The sequence below is a fragment of the Mycteria americana genome, chromosome 3 (genome assembly GCF_035582795.1).
Source record: "Mycteria americana isolate JAX WOST 10 ecotype Jacksonville Zoo and Gardens chromosome 3, USCA_MyAme_1.0, whole genome shotgun sequence".
Taxonomy (NCBI): Eukaryota; Metazoa; Chordata; class Aves; order Ciconiiformes; family Ciconiidae; genus Mycteria; species Mycteria americana.
In genome coordinates, this window is record NC_134367.1 from 105525411 (window position 1) to 105549267 (window position 23857).

The 23857-nt window shown below is 36.9% G+C and overlaps 1 protein-coding gene across 1 annotated transcript in view; it reads right to left on the minus strand.

Moving 5' to 3' along the window:
• Window positions 1–23857, minus strand: part of USH2A (usherin) — a 396442-nt gene that overhangs the window by 271490 nt on the left and 101095 nt on the right. The window contains exon 20 of the mRNA XM_075496427.1: window positions 17680–17910. Within this exon, the coding sequence (XP_075352542.1) occupies window positions 17680–17910 (231 nt within the window). The remainder of the gene's footprint in view (window positions 1–17679; window positions 17911–23857) is intronic.

The following is a 23857-nucleotide window of genomic DNA, read 5'->3' on the forward strand; positions in this document are numbered from 1 at the left end:
CTACAACATGTATTAGGGAATGGTTAATAAACTGGTACTCTATGAGAGTTGGATGAGCTTTTGTGGGAAGACAGAAATTCAGATCAGCAAGTATACTCCTAAGAGCATATATATCCAGGATATGACCTGGTTCAATAGTTTTAATTTGAAATGTGGCAACCCGTTTTTCTTATCATCAATATTAAATACCCATCATATACCCAGCACTGTACCAAAATCAGAAGATGACACGGCTTTTATCTCAGCCCCCTCCTGCAATCTGTCAAACACCACATGGTACAATGGGGGGCCAAGGGGTTGGGTTTAGGGTTCTTCAGGAGAACATGTTGGTTTATACTGGTGTATATTTATAGCATAATTGGGTGAAATGAATTAATATTTTGCTGATATAGTTATTTAATACAAAAAAAATTTAAGAAAGAATCAGATGCAAGATTTACAGCTGTATGAAACACCAGTGTGAAGTTATTGCTATAAGGAAAACATCTAAAGCTTTTATATATTGTCTTTTAGCTTAAGCAGAGTACTCCCAAAGAAGGTGGAATAGTATAGAGCGATGTTGAGCAGGACAAAAAATTCTGCTGATCGGGAAAGAGACCCCTGTCTGGCAGGTTCCCCAGACAGAGAGGGGAAAAAAAAAACCCACTTAGTAGCAGCACAAAAGACAAGTAAATGTCCTTTACGACTTCAAGGCTTACCATAGTTTCAAGGAATTTAACTTTTTTTTTCCCCCCAAAGAGGAGAAAAATACATAATTTTACCCAATATAAGATTACCTGTGCCAGTGTTGAGTCATTTTTTTTTTTATTTCTTAGCCATGGGGGCAGACAGGGATTCTATTTACATTATTTTAAAATCAAATGCTATATTGGAATACACTCCTGCTATAGGCATCTAGAGATAAAAAGATTCACCCATGCGTATATCTGTCACTCCACTCTGAACTCCTGCAGTCCTAAAATGGAATAATGGTAAGGCTTAAAGTAAAACTTTCAAGCCTACCGATCAGTCCCAGCCTTTACATACCATCTCATTTAGCCTTTGCCCAACAGACTGAAAAAAAATAGCGTGCGTGACTGAACAGCAAGGCTGGGATTAAGCTAAGGGCAGTACTTTGTGCTTGCACAATTAAACCTATTAGCAATATGAAACAAGATAAAAATATAGAACACTGACAGAAGAATTCTGAAATTACAAAGAATGGGTTGTAAACACAAAACAGAGCAAATATGAAAGGATAAAATGCCTTATCAATAGACAAACTATTTCAAAATAACAGTTTTACAGTTCTTACAGGTAATGAAATCGCAAAATGTGGAGACTGGAAAGAACATTGCTGTGCCTAGTCAGCAGTTCTACTGTATTATCAACTTGTTCATGAACACAGTTCAAAGTGCCAAGTTCCAGTCATTTCAGCACAGGCTGGCAGAGACGGCGGCATTCTTCCACCTCTGGCGAGCAAGGAGATTATGTCACTGCTTCTCAGGCATGCGCCTGGTCATAACTACTCACACCTTCAGGACCTTAAAGCAAGAACGAGATGCAATATTTTAACTCACATTAAAAAAAAAAGGGGGGAAAAAATTAAAAAAAAAATCAAAAAAATCCAGAATGCAGTCGCTTTATTTACACTCTCTGCCACGAGCACATCATCCCACTTGCTCTGCTCGCTACATGGACTCTCCATAGAATATTAGGTCAAATGTAAGGTCCCAGTATTAATCTTCATGGCCATCCATGGAAGTGGTTCAAGATATCTCAAGAGTGCCCTTTTCATTACGTTGGTGACCTCTCTGAACAACTGCTGTTAGTTTCAAGGCTCACCAGAGCAAGACTGAACTCCCTTTGCAAGAAGGATAGAGGCTCTGGAACTCATTAGAGGAGCAGATCAAAATGATCACAGATTTCACAGCTTTCTAAAGACAATTTAAACCCACATCTACTCAGGATTTCTAAAGTCATACATTAAAACAAGGTGGGGGCAGGGGGAGAAAAACATGTCCAGCTAATAAAATTAGGGAAGAGGTAAAAAAGAAGTAGGTGCATGAGGAGTGAGGAAAAAGATGAGAACTAATTAGCTGTGAGTATGACTATACTTTGGAAGATATTCAAGTGCCACTTACAAACTATGATAAAGGTCCAATATTTCAATTACTATTCTTACCTAATACATTGATAGGAATATTGGTTAAAAAAATTGCACAAAATGCATGTGCAAAAAAGTGCACATTGGTTAAAAAACGATATAAGAATAAGAATTTCAGATCAGTTTCAACCCCCAAATAGAAGAGCAGAAGTTTGCAACTCTAATTTCACAGTATAAAACAGACTTAAAAAAACAACCAAGGAACTAAACCTTCCTCCCTTATGGGTAGCAAATTAAAAGAAAAAGTAAAGAAAGAAAAGTCAGGCTTTCCCCACTAAGTAAAACTGACCCCAAAGGATCATCTGCTTGATATAAAAAAGTTGCTGACCTAAAAATAATTATAAGTTAAAAAATGTCATGTATTGTGTTGTATAAAATAACCTGTTTGCAACTTCTAACAAAGATTATGAAGTGGAATCTTATGGATTTCCAAAAATTTTTTTACTTTGCTTGCAACATCTTAATAAAATTCTAAATTCTGCATATTTTAAACCAAATAACTGTAGTAATATCCAATATAGTTAAGGCCAGCCTAGATAGCAATAGTTGGTGATTACCAGATCAAAGGCCTTACTTAAATCAATAAAGATAGCTCCTGTACATTGATTACCATCCAACACTATAAAAATATAATTGCTTACCTTGAGAGGAGCAGTACAAGTGAAATGAAAAGGTCATAATAGGTCAATAATTATTTAAATTACACTTATATCTTCCTTCATCCAATGGACCAACTCTAGCATACACCGAAATGGTGGTGATTTACCAGTTTAAAGAGACATATTAACATGTCAGCAAAGGGCTTAGCAGTAATTGGGTCAGCAATTTTAAGAAGTCAAGGTTCCAGGTTGTCAGCTTCTCCATTTATGCTCCCAATTAATCTTAAGGTATTATAGATCTTAAGTCAGTAAGCACAGATCTAACTACTTTCGATCAAATCTCATTTTGGGTATATACAGAGAGAGAGTATAGTTACTTTTTGAGATTTTTCTACAACACAGTATATCATTCTCTAGAATGCCTTTAAATTAAAAAAAAAAAAAAAAAAAGTCATGCAACAATTCACCATCGAGCTCAATGAATCCTCCAGTAATTTAGTATATGACATTTCTGTCACCATATTAAATGGTCCGTATACCAGAACAACATTACTTGGCAGGTTTGCATTTTCGTTCTAATAGTTATGCTAACAGTTGCTTTCTGAATTCTCAGTTGCTATACCGCACTGTTATTTAAGGTCACAGTTTTGTCCATCTATGTTTGCTTTAGGGATCATCAAGTCCAATGCATTTCATGGAAAGTATGAACAGCTTGAGGAAAAGATAGGAACACTAGAAAATAAATGAGTAATCCCATCTCATTCTGGGGATGTATCTTGAAAAATAATTTAGTTTAGAAGTATTTGTTTTCATAGTTGAAAAAGGCAGCATTGTATAGCCCAAAAAACAAAGAAGGGGATTACACTTCACAAGTCAAAATAACAAACTACATATAACCAGTATTTAATCAAATACATGTTATACTCTTTAGTTCAATTTTTTTTAAATATGCACTTACTGAAGAAAAACACTAGCAAGTAACTTGTGAGAAAGCATATCATTCTAGTGTCAAAAGCGTTGTGTTGTTTCCTGAGGATCCTATCCAGTGACAAAGTTTACTACAGTTTTTGGAAACTCTGTACATACAACAACCAACAAAGATTTGGTCAAATTAAAATGCTGCAACTTCAACATGCTTTTTAAGTCAGTGTATAGATTAAACAAATCGCTAACACTCACATACAGAAGGTACTTCCTCCCCAAGGTCTGCAAATTGGAATGGCAGCAGCACTTACTGCTAAATTTACCTCCCAGGTCCTTGACACCATTGTTGCATAGAACTTTCTAAAATATTCTCTCTTAAAAACAGAAAATCTTTTATAACCATATTTGCTTCACACCAAATACTTTTTCATTATTACTTTGAAGAAGTAATTTAAATCACTCTTTTACACAAAAGGGTTTTGGTTCCTTTTTTCTGTGGATCAGAGATACGAACTTGTTGTTCGTATCTGAGGTTAAAAACGTGGAAGTCTAAATTTATCAATGTCAGGAAATAGCTCTTTGCAGGATGGTTCGCTAGAAAATGGTAGCAAAATTCTCAAAGAAAAATTACATTTGCATGGAGACTTTGCATCTTAGAAATATAGGGGCTGAGAAGGCTCGCTCATGAAATTGGCCACCAAATTCTGATGGTGGGCTAGACACTAGAAAGGAAGGCAAAGAGTCTTTCTCTTGGCCTCTTGATTTTCTACCACTTGGTGCCTGGCAGTATGAAGAAAAAGATGACAACGCTTTGAAGAACATGCAAGGAAGATGATCAAGGACGTTATAATGGGCAAACCAGGAGGAAAAAAAAACCAAACCAAAACAAAACAAAAACCAGAGGGGGGGAAGGGAGCAAGAAACAAATCACGGATAGCGTCAAAGCAGGAAAAGGAAGAAAAAGCAAGAGAAATGGAAAAAAAAAAAAAGGAAATTAAATAGAAAACCAGGAGAATCTATAACCACTGGTAAAAACTCTCCTTACAAATCCAGCTGAAAATATATGTTGCTAGTAAACATGGAATACAGTGGAAAAGCATGCATTCTATCCTTCACATACAGATAATCATCTAGTGCAGCAGTCAGTGTCTCTAATAGTTCAGATCAGAAAGAAATTTCATGAATATTAAAGATTTTTACCCATTGACATCTGTATTAGTCAGCAATGTTCCACATGATGGATACGTCTGGGATTCTCCTATGACATTGAGATTTTTTTTTAATTATTACTCACGATAACTATATAGACCACATCAGGTCTGTAAAAGTAAACTCTCAAAATTTAGGAAATGCAAAACCAAAATTGTCTGCAAAAAATTAATGCGTACACAAATAGAGGATGAAAAATGATATAGTCTACAATTATACAAACACACATTTCCCATAAGATATCTGCCTCAAGGATTTTATGATGTTCAGCAACTAAAACAGAATTCATGTAGCAAATAAGGATTTTGTGCACAGAAGCTTGTCTTATTTGATGTAGTGCTCTGTGGATGTTTAATGAAAGAGGAAGGGGAGTATGAAAAGTGAACGGACAGTTTCATAGCTAGCGCAGTTCAATGTCACTCTGGAGAAACCTGTCCCTACCTCTGCTACAAAGTTCTTATGCAATGAGAGGCAAATCACTTAAGTCAAACTTTTCAGAGTTATTCACTTGTTATGCACTCTTCATTTTCTCGAGTGCTTGCATTTAAACACCCCACAGAGATCTGTGGAAGTGTTAAGTGTTCCTAATTGAACAGAGGTCAGTGGAAACTACTTTAAACACATGAACTACTCTGAAAACTCAGGTCCTACCCATGTAAAACTGAACACTCAAAAATTATCATTCAGTCCTCTTTTTTCTTTACCCAAAGTCCCCATTCATAAAACAAAACTAATATGTGTGTTGTAAAAGTGAGTATCAATGATTACAAAGTACTCAGATACTCCAGTGCAAATAGCACAGGAAAAAAAAAATTTAAATCTGCATTTACTTAAGAATTAGATACGTACAGTAAGACAGACATCAAGCCATATACAGAAAAGTAAGAATTTTTAAAAGGCCAACAGCTGGTCCATACCATACACAGAACCTATGGATAAGCTAGTTTTTAAGCAATTGATTACGTGCCATCATAACACATAAAAATAACAAGGTTGGATTAAGTTCATGCTGCTTATTTTAACTCCATTTCCTAAATTCTAGGTGCTTAATTTTGCAACCTTAATTTTTCCCATATGTACTAGTGCAGAGAGCCTTTTTTTCTCCAAATTACCACAGTCTAATCCTGAATGATAGTTTTGTCATAATGGAATTATTCAGTCTATGATCTGATTGATTTTAGACCTTAAATACTGAATCTTAACACACGTAAATTTTTAATCCTTTAATTTCTCTATTCTGCCAGTAATTGATAAGGACAGTTGTACTTAGACAAGGTCTTAATTTAATCGCCCTGAAAATCAATTAGAAGGTGAAAAGCTTCCTTATATTATGATTATGAAAATTTCCTGATCAAATTCACAATGCAATCATAATCAATGCATGACTCTTAACACACTTTCAGCCAATACATAATTCAGTAGTTACATCTTCACTATTTAAAAATACAGTATTGGAAGGGATTTGTATGGTAAAAGCAGGCATAATTTAAAGGCTCAGTATTAGTCAAATGCAATGTCTCCCTCAAGTCATCAGACTAAATAACCCTTTATAGAAATAATCTAAATAAGGGCCAAACATGAGGCAGAAAGCATTAATTTCACATGAAGTATCTCACCAGCCAATACAGAACTACACCTCTCTTTGCTTCATCCTTGCTGAAAACTCTTCACAGAATCCAAGAACAGGAGGAACAGATAACATTCTTCTTGTGCCTGTCCACAAACTGCTTCTCAAAATAAATAAATAAATAATCTAATACATACAAAAGCTTGTCATGCCGCATCCCTTCACCTCAGTCTGAGTATCCTCTTGTACACTAGGATCCTTTTGCCCATATACAGGAACCTTTCTTAAGAGGGTTAAGAAACAGGCTTTTCTTCAGTGTAATGGCACTTTAAAGGGCGAGGAAAAAATTGGACAAGATTTATGTATCATTTGGAATTAAGGAAGAACTTTGAAGAGAGAAGCAGCATCAAAAATACTAGAATTCCTGCCATCCTGCCTTGGACTAGCCAACTTTCCAAGCAGATGCAATGCAACTGCACTGCTAAAAACACAAGAGGATTTAGCATGATCAGTCTAGATGAAAATCTTGACCAAGAGTCATTGTTACTGCCTTCTGGCGCTAGCACAAACTAAAAACATAAGAGTTTAGAAATAAAAGACATCAGAAATTTGACATTTATTAAAGTCAAAGCTACAGGAATGTTCCTTTGTGGCTATTACTTCTCATTAAATCCCTCTCTTTAAAACTACTTTGGGTTACAAGTTCAATTATACCAGCACATAAGAATCCTACAAAACTCTTACAAAGTACTGAAGTGGAAGACCCACAATTGCACTAGCATTGGAAATAGTCAGTTTTGGAAAAGCATTGGAAATAGTCAGTTTTCTTTCGCCTCTCTCTGTGCCATCAGGTATTCGAGTCTGAGAATTTCCAGAAGCATTCATACATTCATTCTAAAAGATGAACATCCATCGAACTACCGTTTTCTACGCTCAAACCTGCGTCAAGTTCTTTCTTTGACCTGTACCATTGCAGTCCTTTCTTTAAGTATATAGTCATAGTTAAATGAAATGAGCCTCCATTTAACACACAGTACATGGATCTCTCACACGCAAAACTTCCAAGAGATGCTTGGCACCTTCCCCCACCACTTGTTATTTTCTTTTTTTATTAAACTTCATGCATTTGTGCAGTTTCTACCTTCTAGGGGTTTTTTTATGTTTGTTATTTTCAGCAACTTTTATTCCCTTAATCTCCCTCCCAACAAGTCCCTCCATCTCACACCTTTTCTTAGTGGCGCACAAGCACAAAAGGAATCCCAGATGATGTCCTGCCTGAAGCAAACACAGCACTTCCGTAACTTTATTTTCGGAGATATATATGAGGGTACCCACTGTCCTTTCTGCACACAGAAGAACCACAAAGAACAGAAAGTCTCCTTGAACTCTCTCCTCCCCTTCTTCACCCTTGTAAACACAGAATATAATCCCCACCTTTGGCTTCTTCAGTGAGCTGAACTAATACATGAGAACTCCATTCTTACTGAACAAAGGCCAGACCAGATACTAAAACAAAAAAATTTTTTTTCCACAGTCACTCTCATTAAATTCAATGAGCATTCTTTGTGCAGACTCCTATACAGAGTTCCTACATCAAATCCTATCAGCATTTTGTTTGGAGACGAGCAAGAAAAAGAAACACCAAATATATAGGTATGCTTTACTGATGGAAATTAATCTTGTATAAAATAGCTTGGTACATAAGTGGTTACACTCTCAGATTAGCTTATAAAAAATACAAACTTGGTAGAAGAGTAACTACTTTTATTACCCTTGACTAAACACACGTGCTTTGAAATAATTGGTAAAAACCTTTTGTTCTGCTAATTCTTAGGTTTGTCACCTACAGAGATAATGTCCCCTACATTTCAAAACAGTGAACCATGTTTGCACAAAATTAACAGAAGCACAACTAGAGTTGTGACAAAAGGGGAAGGAACCGCTGTTTTACAGAGTACAGGTCATGTGGTATATTTCTGATAATCAAAAGACCCAATTCTGCAACTGGTTTTGCACAAGCAGACAGCTGAAACTACCTACCATCTAGTCTGGGAAAGGGCTTTTCCACTGGCAGCTTGATATAACAATAGGAAAGCTACTGCTTTTACAACTTCCACAGTGCGACTACTACATCCTCTGAAAGTTTCCATGCAGAAGCAGAAAAAAATTGGTTTTAACCATGCAGTGCAGAATGTCACAGAACACCGGCAAAAATGTAGTTTGGCACTAAAGCCAAGAAGATGCAAAAAAAAATTGCAATTGCATGCCAACGCTTGTGCTGCATAGTTGATCTGTTAAAGTGCAAGAGGTAAATATGAGAAATAATACTGAAGGGGAGAACCTTTTTTTTTTTTCCTCGCCTGTAGTGGCTACAATAAATCTTTTCTACAAAGATGGAAAAAAGCAGATACTTGATACTGATAGAAAGTATGTCTGTGCCTAACAAAACCAGCTCATCTTAGTGAAAATATTACCCCTGTAACACTGGCAAGGTCAGCATCAGCTTGGCTTATTTGCTGCCTAAATCCCTGTTGTGCATGTTCGAAAATGTTTTAAGTTGTTTTGTTCATAAAGCAGCACAGTTCACTTTGTTGTGCTGGATCACTCCTTTCTCTCTAGACGCAGCTCCTCGCTCGCTCCCTATCTTTAGGCTTCTTGGGATTCGGAAGGAGGGAAGAAAGGAATGTGTTTTTCAAGATGAAACTGTGAATTCATTTTAAGTACTAGGACAAAATTCTAACTAAAATGTCTGTGCAAACAGTTCTCAGGCAGAAAAAAGGATGGTTCCCCTTCTTACTGAAGCCAGCCACTAGACGGTGATACAGAAGATCTTTTTCTTTCACAGATGAAGATGTGGGTTCAAATCGTTCTCTTGTGAAGACAAGAGGAGAAAATGTAAGAAGTTGGCATAAAAATTATAAGAATTTCTAAGGAGAAGTCCTGTGGCAACAACCTAGACAGAAAGGACACAATAAAATAAGAGCTCTCCAAGAGCTCTTTAGTGTATGATTTAATAAAAAAGTCTGAAAAATGAGTGGCACTATCACAAGTTCCCTGAGATATAAAGTGTGTTCTCCAACTCAGCTTAACAAATGCTCTCTCTTCCTTCCTCTCTCAGTATTAGAAAGCTTGGTGTAAGAATTTCTTTTGTAATAGTTTTTCCCTCAGAAAATCTTGTTTACCTTCTTCAGTTCAATGTAATGAAATAAAAAGGGATGGTTCTTAAAAAGCTATGTAAGGAAAAAAATGCCAGCAAAAGGAAAAAGTACATAAAGCCAAACTAAGCAAAAGATCAGATTTCTCTCCTTCTGTTCCAGTTCTCTTCATCTTTTTAGGGTAAGGCTGAAGCAAACAAATTTAAAAGCATTTGCTGTATAGTTGTGTCTATAGATTAGGGAAACTGCAGGCTGGCCAGCCTAACCTTCGTCCCCAGGGACACTATGCAGGAGGCCATATTCAGACAGACGAAGGACAAGATGATTTGGAACAGCCAACATGGACTTATTACAGGCAAATTGTGCCCAACCAACCTGATTGCCTTCTATGATGACAGGACTGGCTCAGCAGCCAAAGGGGAAAGCGACGGGTGTTGTGTACCTTGGCTTCAGCAAGGGCTTCAACATGGTTTCCCATAGGATCCTTGCCATCAGGCTGGAGAAATAGATGGACCACAGGTGGACTATAAAAGTGGGTAAAAAACTGGCTGAACAGCAGGACTCAAAGGCTTGTGACGCATGGCACAAAGCCCGATGGGCAGCATTTACAAGGAACTGGTACCGGGACCAATTCCGTTTAACAGTTTTATTCATTAAAATGAATTCCAGGCAATGGGATGGAGCGTACTACCAAAAAGTTTGCAGGCAATAAGAAAAGATTGAGGGCTGCAGTGGACACACTGCAACTCAGAGGAATCTTGACAGGCTGGAGAAATGGGCTGACAGGAACCTTGTGAAATTCAAAGGCAAGCCAAGTCCTGCAATGCAGTTTTGGGTACTCTGGCATAAAAAAAAGACACTGGCACACTGGAATGAATCCAGGGGAGGGGCAGCAAGACAGTCAGAGGGCCAAAGTACGTGACATACGAGAAGAGGCTGACAGAACAGGGTGTGTTCAGTCTTAAGAATGGAGGGATGGAGGAGATGATCTTGCCTTCTTCAATTACCTCACAGAAGGATATAAAGGAGATGGAGCCATGCTTTCTCAGAGCTATGTAGTGACAGAACAAGAGGCAATGGATGCAAGTTCAAATACAGAAAATTCTGTATAGGTGTAAGGGGGAAAAGATTACCAAAAGGCTGTTCACATTGAAAACCAGAACAGTACTTGGAAATATACTTGGAGATAAAACTCAACTAGACAAAGGCCTATACAGGTCTAGCTGGACTCACTATGAGCAGGAGGTTGGACTAGATGACTTCCCTTCCAACCTAAATTATTCTATTATTCTGATTTAGTAATTAAAATTAATTTCTAACCATCTCAAACCTTATCAGTAGTCACAAAAAAAATGCTGGAAAATATCTAGAGGAGAAAAAATAAAATAGAAGCAAAACTGACAGTCCAACTCCTGCAAAATTCCCTCTCTATAGAAAATTGTCAATCAGAACTCTATGCAAAGATCCTTAAAAAAAAAAAAGAAAGGAAAAAAGGCAGCTGTTTCCTTCTAAAAGGTATTTGGTGAAATGAACATCTTTCCCAGTTTTATCAGGTTAATCTGAGTTTATAATAGGGTATACGTTTGGAAAACATTCTTAGAGGTCACAGAATCAGTCCACTTACTCCAAAGCAGAATCAATTTTACCGAGGTTATTCCTGACAAATGCTCATCCAAGTATTCTTTAAAATCTGCAGTGTCAGAGCTTTCATTTTTTCTCACAACAACGCATTCCTTTGCTCAATTAGCCTGAATCTTTTAGAAAAAATTTCTTGTGAGAAGACAATCTACCTTGCCATATTTTAACCTTATTATGAATGCATTGTTGCTTTACTCACACCAGACGTGGAGAAAAGTTCATTCTCTTCTTTTAAACTACACATTTTTATATACTTTAACACCATTATCATGTCTCCTTTTAGTCTTCATTTTTCTAAATGATGTCATTTTCTTCAGCCTTTCCTCTTACATGGTTTTTAGACCTCCAATTGTGTTCATTTTCTTGGTATTCAGTCATAATGCATCCATAAATTTCTTTTGGGATGCTGGAAAAGGCCTGTTTATTTGGCTCCATACGCTAATGAAAATATTTGTGTCTTCTGCTAACTATGAAATGTTTGCTCGAGATTATATGGAGTGGAATTTGTTTTACATTACTGCAAAGAGAGCTCACTGTGATGAAGAGCTATGGGGAGATCAAATGTTGAATGACCACAGCCATTCTCAGCACTTCTGCTCAGAACAAATGTAAACGACGCTTGTGCAGTGTTCCATGGCAAACTCATTAAGAAACATCATTACTGGAAAGATTCTCCACTCTGAGAAATGTGTGTGTATCTGAGTCAGAATTTGGCAGTAAAAACAGTAGCACAGATTTTTTTCAAAAAAAATACACGTTTTTAAGACCACTTCACGACACTAAAAATGTCATTGTAAAAAAGCTCTACTTGTAATGCTGAATATATGAACATCTTACCTCATACAGTTATTTCCTAATTATTACAGAGCTGAATTCACATCAGGTAGAGGTTGGCAAAGAGTACATATTCCAGGCAAGACCCACTTCTTTTTAAGTGTAGTATGCCATTTCAGAAAACTTGGATTCAAAGCAAGGCCAAATACAAAAGTTTCTTCGGAGTGGACTGCATTTTGATCAATATTACATGAATAATTTTCTTTTTAAACAAGTAGCATCCAAGAGGAATCACAATAAAATAGTAATAGCTAGTTCAACCGCTTTTAAAATATCACAAAGAATCTTCATCCACCTGAAAAAATGGATTATTTTATCACTAAAAAAGTAAAGGCCTCCCTTCTCACATGGATGTGTAATTATAACTCCTGACATCAAGCTCAAATTGTATTTTAAGCAACGTATAAAGCATGCTTGGAGGATTTATTTTCCTCCATTTCATAGAAAGAATATGTATATTATTTACAAAACCCACTACAATGCCACCGAATTGTCCATTTATGTTCCATGTTATAATTGAAAAGTAGTCTTATTTTGAGAGGTCAGGAGGAACGTAACCTTCCGCACAACCACCTTGCTACTCTGTGATTTCTTTCTTTTGTAGCAATTGAGTCACTCTTTACACAGTGAGCAGTTCTTACATACCCCTACAGATACACTGAGTTTCTTTTCATGGAGCCCAACTATATCTCCCTAGCATGGAGGCAAGGAGCTTTCTCGTTCATTCATGTGTCCAACTGATTGCAACTTCTATCCTTTCTAACTATAATAGGCCCTATCCCATTTGCTCTGCCAGACATTCTGTCTGGCAATGGATCAATCAGAGGAAAGATTCAAAAAGTGATTTGTGTAATCCATGACTGTACTTTAGCGAACTAAATTGCAGTCCTGAAACGCCTAGCTCAGATGTCATTGTATCCCAGAGAAATTCAGGGTTCACTTTTCAACCAGTTGCTCTTTGGGCCCAGAAGTTCCTTTTTGGAAGAACTCAGTAGTTTGGCATTTATTTGCCCAATAAAACCTGAAAACTAAACTTCCCTTTATCTGTCCTTAGGAGCTTAATCCAGTATACGTGCTCTAGAAAAAACTATTGCACAGCTTTTTGACAGGATTTTCTACAAAGTTTAAACAGTGGCACTGTTTCTATCTGAAGGCATAGTATCCACCAATATACTCAACAGGGTGCACATGTGCTTTCTCAGGGAGTCATGTTTTCAAAGAAAAATGTGATCCCCTACTCTCTGTAAAACAAAAAGTTAAAGCTGCCTAACCCTCAGGAGATATTTATAAGTTATGAATCCTGAACAGAAGGTAGTGGCCTCAAATTAGAATCAAACTTGATACTAGGCAGGGCTTGTTTACAGAGAAGAAAATTCATACATCAGTTTTTATTTCATCTATTCAGGCACCTCAAGTCCTAATCCTCAACCAAGGAGCAAAAAGAAATTGAGGAAAAGCTCTTTTCATAAATGTACCTGTTGGCTTGCTGTTGATATTCACACACACACGCACACTTCAGCAGTTCAGCATGCTAGTTTCCATGGATTTTATTCAATGACCTCGAAGGATCTTACTTGTAAGCCTTGGTATGCCTCTGCTAGAAAGTACATGAAGACCCTAACTTCCCTGCAGAGCAAACTATTCACACCCATTTGCTGGCAGTGAAAGCCAGGTTGAGCATGATGTCACGCTCATTACCTTCATCCTTCAGCTTTTTTTGGACCTAGGTATTAGACTCAGTCATTAAAGAGTCATTTTATACACCCTGTATAAAATAGACAGTACCTCTCTTGACTACTAGAGAACCAGAAAGACAAACGCAACAGTATTACTGCAGCATTCTGACTCCAGACCAACAGCCGCATCACACAAGCTGTACTGATAAAGCAAACCACATGAAATAACTAATTTGTAAAACCTTCTAGCCATTTCTAGAGGGCCTCTTAAGTATAAACCCTGCATTAAGTAGAATCTGAACTTCAGCTCCCCATCTATTAAATCAGAACGATAGCACTTTGCTGTCTCATGGGCAAGATATGAAGATAAACACCTGAACACACCAATCTTCAAAGTGATGCGAGATGGATGAGTTCCTTAGCTAAAACAAGAACACTAGAAGTTCCTTTGGTGGTGTTTTGATAGATATAATGAATGCCGTTGTATCTAAGAACTTCAAGGGATATGAATAAGTACTAAAAATCAAGTCTGCATCTTTTGGGAAATGATATTACAGATGCCTAAAGCACTTCTTCACAGTTTGAAGAACTGAGAAGTTGCATGTGGACAGTTCTGGCAGAAACAATCCTTTTCTTTACCTGACTTCCTCTCATCTAATGTGTACTCAGAGCACATCTTCCTGTGCAGCTGGAGGCTTTGTTACAGACAGAAGGACGCTGCTTAGTGTAGCCAGTGTTTATTGCCTAACTTTTTTTTTTTTTTAAAGATGAATTTGGAAAATTTCCCAGATAATACATCTGCCCCTATTACTTGCACCTCAGAGTGTAAGACCAGCTGGGGAGGTAGTGAGGACAACTGCATTTATTAGCAATGAATAAACTGATCTATCTTTTTCTGGATTAGCAGTGGGAGATCCCAGACGCACTAAGAAGTATCTGTCTGCTGACTGACATATACAAGCTGGCACACTTTTGTGTCAAAAATGTACACAGCTGCATGCACACTAAAGCCATTCCATCTATAACGCACAATTGCCAACTGCTTGTCTTCAGAGATGGGTAATGAGAGGGTCTCAACAACAAAACAAGTACAAAGTACAATTTAAAAATATTTTTCATTCCCTTAAGTGTCTTTCTTTCTAAGCTCTCCTGGATTTGCTATAATTTTCCCTCCATCATGTTTTGGAAGAAGGGCTCATAATCTACTTAGAAAAACCCAGATTTGTATTTCTCAAAGACTTATATTGAGTTGCCAAGTACCTGAATTACACTTTTTTTACATACCAAAACAGGCTGATTTAACCTGATTGTCAGTCATTACCAGCAGATGTCTGGACAAATTGTGTAGCATATTTTGGTTCTAGGTCATCTCCAGATACTCAGACTAATAGCTGGTCAAAAAGAAAGAACACAATCCAAAGCAATAATAAATTATATTTATCCACACAGCATTATCAGCCATCAGGTGCCAGTATGAAGGGAGCTTTATTTTAACATCTTCTCTGAACCTGTCTGTCGAAACTCTCTCAAATCACCTCAGCCATCTCAGTAAATCTTATTCAAGGCTTCAGTCTCAGCTTGTGGAGCATAACTGAACCCCAGACTGAATCGGCGCTTGGGTAGATTAGTGTTGGCTTGCCAGGGCTTGCCTGGTTACAGACAGACAGGCACGTTAACAATCCCAGTAATACAACACCCTCTTCCCCAACACTCTCAGAGACTTCTGATGAGAAGAAGGAAATTCAGTGATACTCATAATTCTTTACCTGTCTGATTAAACTGTTTAACTAAACTGCAGCGATGGGGCTGACTGAAGCTCCAGTGAGAAAAACTGCAGCTCACAATTCCTTTGGTGTTTAGATCATCACAACCGACAACAGAAAAATACGCCAAAGATTTTTTTACTAAATAGACAGTAAAGGGTGCAAACTCTGATATCAGGAAAAGCATTGAGCAATTTGGATGAGGAAAGGAGTCCAACAGCTGTTCCTACAGATTCCTGCACAGAGCCAGGTTTTGCAAGTCAACATGGTGTCAGTATTTAACTAACACATTATCACTTATTATTATTTGACTATCAGTCAAGTAAGCACCTAGCAAGAAAAAAAATGGAAGTATCTTCAGCTTCTTTTTTTTTTTAAATCAGATTCACTGGATGATCATAGGGACATAAGAAGGTGATTTTTGTTTTAAACAAAAACTGAATTTGCACACACACGTACTTGCAAGTACCGAGGTATCTGTGCTCACATATTCTTGCCAGAATTACCTCTGGTGACCCAGAAGACAAGGGATGTCAGCTACACAGTCTTCTTCAAATTTTTGGCATTCTTTTGAGTGTCAACAATGCTGCGTGTTTTTTGCAGCCTTTACCTGTCTTAACAAACAAGGCTCAGTACCAGGTTAATTTGTACCACACTATGATGTGGCCTTCATGCTATCAGCGTGCCATCTAATGCTTGCTCTCACTGTTACCTAGATTCCTTTTGGATTTCCCCTTGCTGCTATCAGTCTCATGACTTGAGATATATATATATATATATATACACACACATACACACACACCCCCCTTCATACACCTTTTAAAAATTTTTTTTTAAACCTTTAGCTTCACCATTTCTTCTTGTACTTTTGAAAACTAATACTACTTCACTCTGGTGAGACCCCACCTGGAGTACTGTGTCCAGCTCTGGAGCCCTGAGCACAGGAAAGACATGGACCTGTTGGAGCGGGTCCAGAGGAGGGCCACAAAAATGATCAGAGGGCTGGAACACCTCTCCTGTGAGGAAAGGCTGAGAGAGTTGGGGTTGTTCAGCCTGGAGAAGAGAAGGCTCCAGGGAGACATTATTGCAGCCTTTCAATACTTAAAGGGGGTTTATAAGAAAGATGGGGACAAACTTTTTAGGAGGGCCTGTTGTGACAGGACCAGAGGTAATGGTTTTAAACTAAAAGAGGGTAGATTCAGACTAGATATAAGGAAGACATTTTTTACAATGAGGGTGGTGAAACGCTGGAACAGGTTGCCCAGAGAGGTGGTAGATGCCCCATCCCTGGAAACATTCAAGGTCAGACTGGACGGGGCTCTGAGCAACCTGATCTGGTTGAAGATGTCCCTGCTCATTGCAGGGGGGTTGGACTAGATGACCTTTAAAGCTCCCTTCCAACCCAAACCATTCTATGATTCTATGCACACCAATGTAGTATTTCACTTACAGGTTACTACAACATCTCAAACACACAACCAGGTTCATCTAGGTATTTTCCCAAAAAACACACTGTCTATATCTTTGCTTTATCCAAGAAGTGAAGACATCAGCAAATGATGAGAATCACAGAACATAGGAGAATTGATCTGCTTTGATCTGAAAAATGCCCAGTTCCAAAATAAATAACTAATCAAAAAAGAGAGGAGATAATACCCAGCGGCCCAGAAACAGCAGACTTCTGTCAGATTGGCAGCCTTTTTCCTTTCCTTGACAAAACAAACAGGACCACAACACAAATGTTCTGAACACGGAAGAAAGCGCTTTTTTAGTGCTCACGCAACCTTGGGAATCCTCAAAAAGATACCAAAGAAAATATGCCTTAGTATTCCCAGCATATTCGTTGAAAAGTTTTTATCCCAGAAGAATAAATAAAATCCATGTTATATTTACCAGTAGGAAATGAGTCAAATACGCAGCAACAGTCACCATCATGTACATCTCTACGTCCAAAGGCAAGGGAATACAAACCCTACATGTCCAATAACGTTTTCCATAGGCTTTTTATGTGAGAATCGAAATAGCCCATACAACGCTAACAATCACATTATGCTCGTAAATTAAAAACTACAGATTTTACCATGAAAATTATATAGAGATGATAATAAATGGTAAAACAAATGCAGAGTACAATTGGTACATTTTGTAAGCCATTTAAACTCATTTACCTGTAAAGTAAGTATTGACGGGGAGAGTGGAACTAGCGAATCTGTAATATCCATTTCCTGGGAAACGGATCCCTTTCATTACTTCTGTACTCAGTGTAGCTAAAGATGAATCCATCCTTTCCACCTGGTAGGTGGGAGAAGGCCCATTAAGTTCTTCAGGTTCATTCCAATTTATCTTTACCGTTGTGCTGTTTATTCCTTCAATATGAGGGGCACTGAGTTTTCTTGGAGCTGTGCATAAAAAAAAAATTATCTAGGCATCATTGTCCATAATACCTGGGAACTTATTTATGGCACATAACAATTTTTGCAAAACATCCTGCTTAAGTTTCTGATCATCTTAAGAATAAACACAGATATCCATAGAAGCTTAATTAAAAAAAAAAAATCTTAATCTTTATAGGAATTACTTTCAATTCCACAAAAAATACCTTTTTTATTTATTCAGGCTTTGCATAAATGTCTCTAGTATTATATCCAAAATATTTTTTTTCATAATCTTTAAGAATCTGAATCAACGTCTTCATAAAAAGTATATTTGTACTCCTCCCTCAATTAGCCTCTCTTGCCATAGTCACTGTAAGCATGTATCTGTATGACTTTCAGCATTGGATTTGAGTGAAAGACCAAAGGAGAATCTGACCAGTTAATTAACTCTTGTTACATCTCAGCAGTATGGAATGTGACAACACCAGTCTTTCATCACTGAACTTAGCCTCATCAACAGGAGTGGAACAGCTACCCATCCACAATACTGAAGGCCCATCAGGTTGTTTTCCTCATGGTGCGCACACAAGACATTAGAATATGTTGAGATAATTATTCATTTCAAGAAAATGATACTCTCTAACTTTTCTCCACCAACACTGGTGCACAGTAAGACTCCATACAAGATTGTTTCCACGAAGGTATCAGCATAAGATAGTTTTATGTTATTACAATGATCCTCCTACCATTAAAACCCATAGTCTGATATTCTTTTAAACATTCTGATAGCGTTGGTCACTCTATAGCTGAGTTATGAACAAATTTTTTATTTTTTATTTTTTTTTTTAAATACTGTACAGTAAGCCACTGGAGGGCAGCATGACCTGTTTGGATAATGGCATGATGGCCATACAGGTGGGAAAGAAATGGACCATCACTGAAACAATAAAAGATGTAATCTGGAGAAGTACAAGAACACTATACCACCTATAGAATCTATATCCATCTTATCTTGCCTTTTTTTCCTTCCCTTTCTTTCCCTGATAAAGAAAAGGATTTAACAACAGAAACTTCATTTGTACCAAGGAAGTGAAATACAATGACAACTTGTAAAAATTACTTGTTCCCATAATGACATAGTAAAGAGCAATAAACGCGTTTCAAGAACAATAAAACCTGAATTAAAATATGGGCCTTCGAAATCTGACATATTACTTCACAGCACAGCATTGTACATAGTGCGAGTTCTTTAAAGAAGGAGAGATTGCTTCATTTAGAATGAATTAATAACATCCTTTTAAACACGCGTGCATTTCCAAGTTCATTAACATATTTTTCATTTTTCTATTTGCCTGTAGCATGTTGCTACTTTTTCTTTCTTTCTTTCTTTCTTTCCTTCTTTCTTTCTCTTTGCCCCCCCTCTAACTTGATAAATACTCTTCTTGGAGAAAGCAGGGAGTGGGGCAACTGGGAAACTGCCAATGACACTATGTGCTGTAAATTCCTGCTTAGGCATCATTTATGACTTCACAATCTAATTAGTATCTCACGCTATGGTAGAAATTTACAATGTCAAAATTGAAGTAATGCAGCATGAGGTCATAAGCTTTCCTGCATAAGTAGGGCACAGCACTAATGAATTGTGGTATTAATGCACAAGTTTAAATAGAAAACACGGCTTAACAATCAAAACTTCACCTTTGGAGGGAACTAGTGTACGTCAGCATTTTAAATGCGAACATAAGAGGTTGAGCCCTCCAGTTCAGCTTACTGATGGTAAAAGAGAAATGCTAAAATTCATTATTTCTAAAACACATACAGCTAACTAACCCTCATGACAATAACCATATCTTCCTTTAAAGTCTAGTATTAATAAACGGCAGTTACTTGGACCATAATTATGGCATCTCTGATACCCAAACCTGAAGCTTTTATGGGGCTTATGCAATTAACTACTTAAATGCATCGTAACACTTGCTTCTCTGACAGGGAAGTATTGATTTTTTAATCATTTTCAAGTCTCCTCTAGCACAAATAAATGTACTACAGTTACAGTTAATGCACTGTGTACACGCATTAAACACTGGCATGACACAATTTATTATTTTGTGATATATGGAACAGAAGCCTACCCTTTCAGAAAGTAACATCCATGCTATAACATCAGTATTTAAACTACAGTCTCATTGATGCTTGAGAATTCTTGTGCATCAAGACAGTAGAAGACTGTATGTAATAGGTTACATAACTTAAAACAAACAAACAAACCCAAAACAGAAAACCAAACTCTGCACAGGAACAGACAGGACTGAAAATAAATCTGTAGCACTAGCCCAGCAGGGTACTAAGTGCTGAAATTAAAAATATTCAAGACTAAAAGATACAGAATATATTTTCCTAAAGGTGTCACTGTGGTACCTGTAGCTACTTTCTGAAAGATGAATCGACTATAATTTTACCTATTTAATTTTTTTTAGTCACGTTCTGTTAAGACACATCTGTCAAAATAATGAGCGTACTACATTTTAGTGGATCCAAAGTCACATTTTGTGTATTTTAATTATGTAGTTTTAATGTCTTGCTATATAATACATATTTAATATATTATAAAGCTAAAACAGTATTTAAAAGCCCATGATTGCTGCATGCCATTGTGTAGCAGAGGGCACAAAAAAGACCAATAAAGACAGATGGTCCATACAGCTTCTGTTGAAGTCATATATCTAAATATAGATGTTGCTACACAGGTCATTACAAATAAGCCTTTCCCATGTGTCTATGCACACACATGTACACAAAAATGAAGTTGGTAAGTAAAGAGCAGTTAATTTTGTTTTGTTTGAAATAATATCATTTTAGTTTTAGACTCAAAGACAGATGCCAGCATTTTGCTCTGAACAGATGGTAATTCCATCTAATAGTGCATCTCTGTATTAGTAAGGTCTGTTGTGTATACAAACAGTAATAAACACTAGGTAAGGATCAAAATAAATTTTAATTGTTGACATTAAATTCTGGCAGCCACGGTTCTAAGGATACAATACTCCTTTCTCAAGTCTGTCAGGTTTACTAATACAACTGCTAAAGCTTTTCCATACTCTGCCAGATTCTTGTCCCAGGAATAACATATTTACACTGTGGCTAAATTTAACAGGCTTACATATGTTTGAATAACTACTGCTCAGCACACTGTAGGTAGATATTTGTGTACCCTTCCACTGAAGCCTTCAATTAGCCACTCTGAATAGTTCAGGCAGGTAACAGCAACAAAAAGTATACAGTTTTTAATTATTGTTCAGTTGAATTCAAAATGCATTCATAGAAATTAAAACAGAAATGTTCAGCAAATTTGAGGACAAAAACTTAAAGAAAATCTATGGGGTTTTTTTTTCATCTTGGAGATTACCTTGCAGGTAAAATTACCTCCCTCACTATTGGTCATCCATTTCATTTTTGCCACAAGGTATTAGTCCAGAGGACCCTGACACTGCCATAGCATTTCTGGTATGATCCTTTCTTTCTCTGCACTTCACAATAGCATCAGTCATTTCAACAGTAAATGAATCAAGAAATAATACTTACATCTTCTGACAGTATTTTGGGGTTTTTAGAAGATTCTTTAGAGTCCATTTTGGACTCTTCCCCCAAAAAGAATAAAAACCACCCATAATGGACATCAAAAGAAAATTTAATAACACGGGTATCTTACAATCATATTTCTTCAAAAATAGATGTAATACACAGTATTTTTTAAAAATCATGAAAAATATATTGCTTCCACCATATGGGACAACCAACGACTCACCAACCGATTTAAGATGCAGCATATTGAGCTGACCATATGTTACAGTGCTGTTGAATGGCTGAGTGATTCATGCCCGTCACATTCTAGTATATCAATTAAAGCTCCTTGAAGTCTGCATGATTTGTGTCTCTGTTATTAAACCCTGCTAATTCATCCCACTTACACATCTGTTATAAATCTCTAGGAGTGCTGCATGATTCATGGCAATCTGTGAGCATGGTACAGCAAATTCTTCTCCTTGTAATTAACAGTAAATTGTTTTACTGCCATGCAATGAATTTTTCAGTTATATTGCAAATGAACTCCTAAATGCACGGTTCTTTCCTAAGAATGGACTTATATCATTAGGCAATTAAAAAGTATTGCCTTGAACCAAAAGCTTTTAATCAAGAGGAATGCAACTTAAACACAGCTTAAAAACCTTGCAAATTTGACACAGAGGGAAAAGAACAAATTGACCTATTTTCTGAAGTATAATATGTGGTTCGTAGGGGAGAAGAAACAAATAACTTTTGAGTCCCTAGTAATTTCCTGAAACTCAAAGAGCAGTTTAACTACAGCTTGAACACTTGGCAGGACAAGTTTGAGTAGATACTATTTATCTCAGAAGTTACTTAAGTCATCTGTCATTACGAAATTTCTCAGATTACTTTACACTTTTCTAATTGTAAAACAGTGTCTTTATTCTTGAAATAAATAATTGGATAATTAGCCAAGCTGAATCATCAGAGGATTCCAATGCTGCTCAAGTGTTCTTGTCAAAGGTGAAGCAAATTCATTTCAGCTTTGCCTCTGCAGCTTTCTGAAGAGGCTTTGATTTTTTTTCCTGCTACATTCTTGGCAGCAGCCTCAAATTCATGAGTCCATACATCAAGTCAGTAGTTTAACAACAAATGAAATTAAATTCAAAGAAGGGAAACTAATTGAAGGACAGCAACAAAAGTGTTTGGTAATGTGCTTTTTAATATGGCATGCCACATTTGCATGATAATTTTTCCTTTTTAGCATGGAGCAGAAAGTGACTAGCTTAATGAGGGATTATTCAAGACAGGAACGAACAAAATGCATTCATAACTAAGAACAAAGATTGTATTATGAAACGGAAACAGGCAACTGCCGAGAAGTAACTGGATGATTGGTTTATGCATTATGAATAAAAAGGTAGAAAAATATTTATATTAGTATTCACTAATGACTATATATACAAGATTGTTGTAATTAAAATTATAAATTAACATATTAAGAGTGCTTGTTTAATCACTTTGGGTCCTATTCACAATGAAGAGACTTATGTACATGCATGCAAAACAATCTGTGTTTTCAGACCAGCAGCAAATGGCCCTCATATTTCTCTTCTGTAACAAAGGAAAATATACATTACTTATTACCTGTTTAATGGGTATTTGTGACTTTAAAATTGAGGCATAGCATTTTGTAGAAAAGCAGTCTATAACAGGCATAAACAAATGCTGTATTGCCATGACAAACGGGTGGAGGCTTTTGAAAAGGGCTTGCACCGGACCTTATTCATGAATGGAAAAAATGGACAAATTACTCAGATTAAAATGGTAACCAAAAAGAAAACGACATCAAGGAGTGTAAGACAGCCCAGAAAGCCCATCAGCATCATTACCCCAGCAAACCCAGAAGCAACTCCAACGCCACCAATACAAGTGCTTGAAAAGTCTGCCAAGAAGCCAGATGCAGCTGGTGCTAGAAGAATATCTTCTACAAATTAGCTTCTGAACCCTGTAATTGCCATCAAAAGCAAAGGATCAGGAATACAATGTGCTGGGGGTAAATGGCAGCAATCACAAAGTCAGACTTCGGTGCCTCTTAAAAAATGCTTTTTAAATGAAGTTTAAAAAAAAATGAAGAAGGGCAAAGGAAAGACAAACTTAGTTACAAGAAATAAGCTCAGTCACACAGTAGTTAATGAAACATAGCTGTATAGATTGTTTAAGGCACCCTTTGACTATCTGATTTGAGGGGGGTAGAATAAGCAAATGTACTAGTCCAAGCACTCACATGGCTAATTCCATCCTGTTGAAATATCAGAAATTGCTGGAGAAAAAAAAAGATGCTTCTCTGCCTGACTGAAAAATTTGGAAAACATGCATGTTTTGTCTTGGTAGATGCTGCAAAGAATAATGCAAGTAATTAATA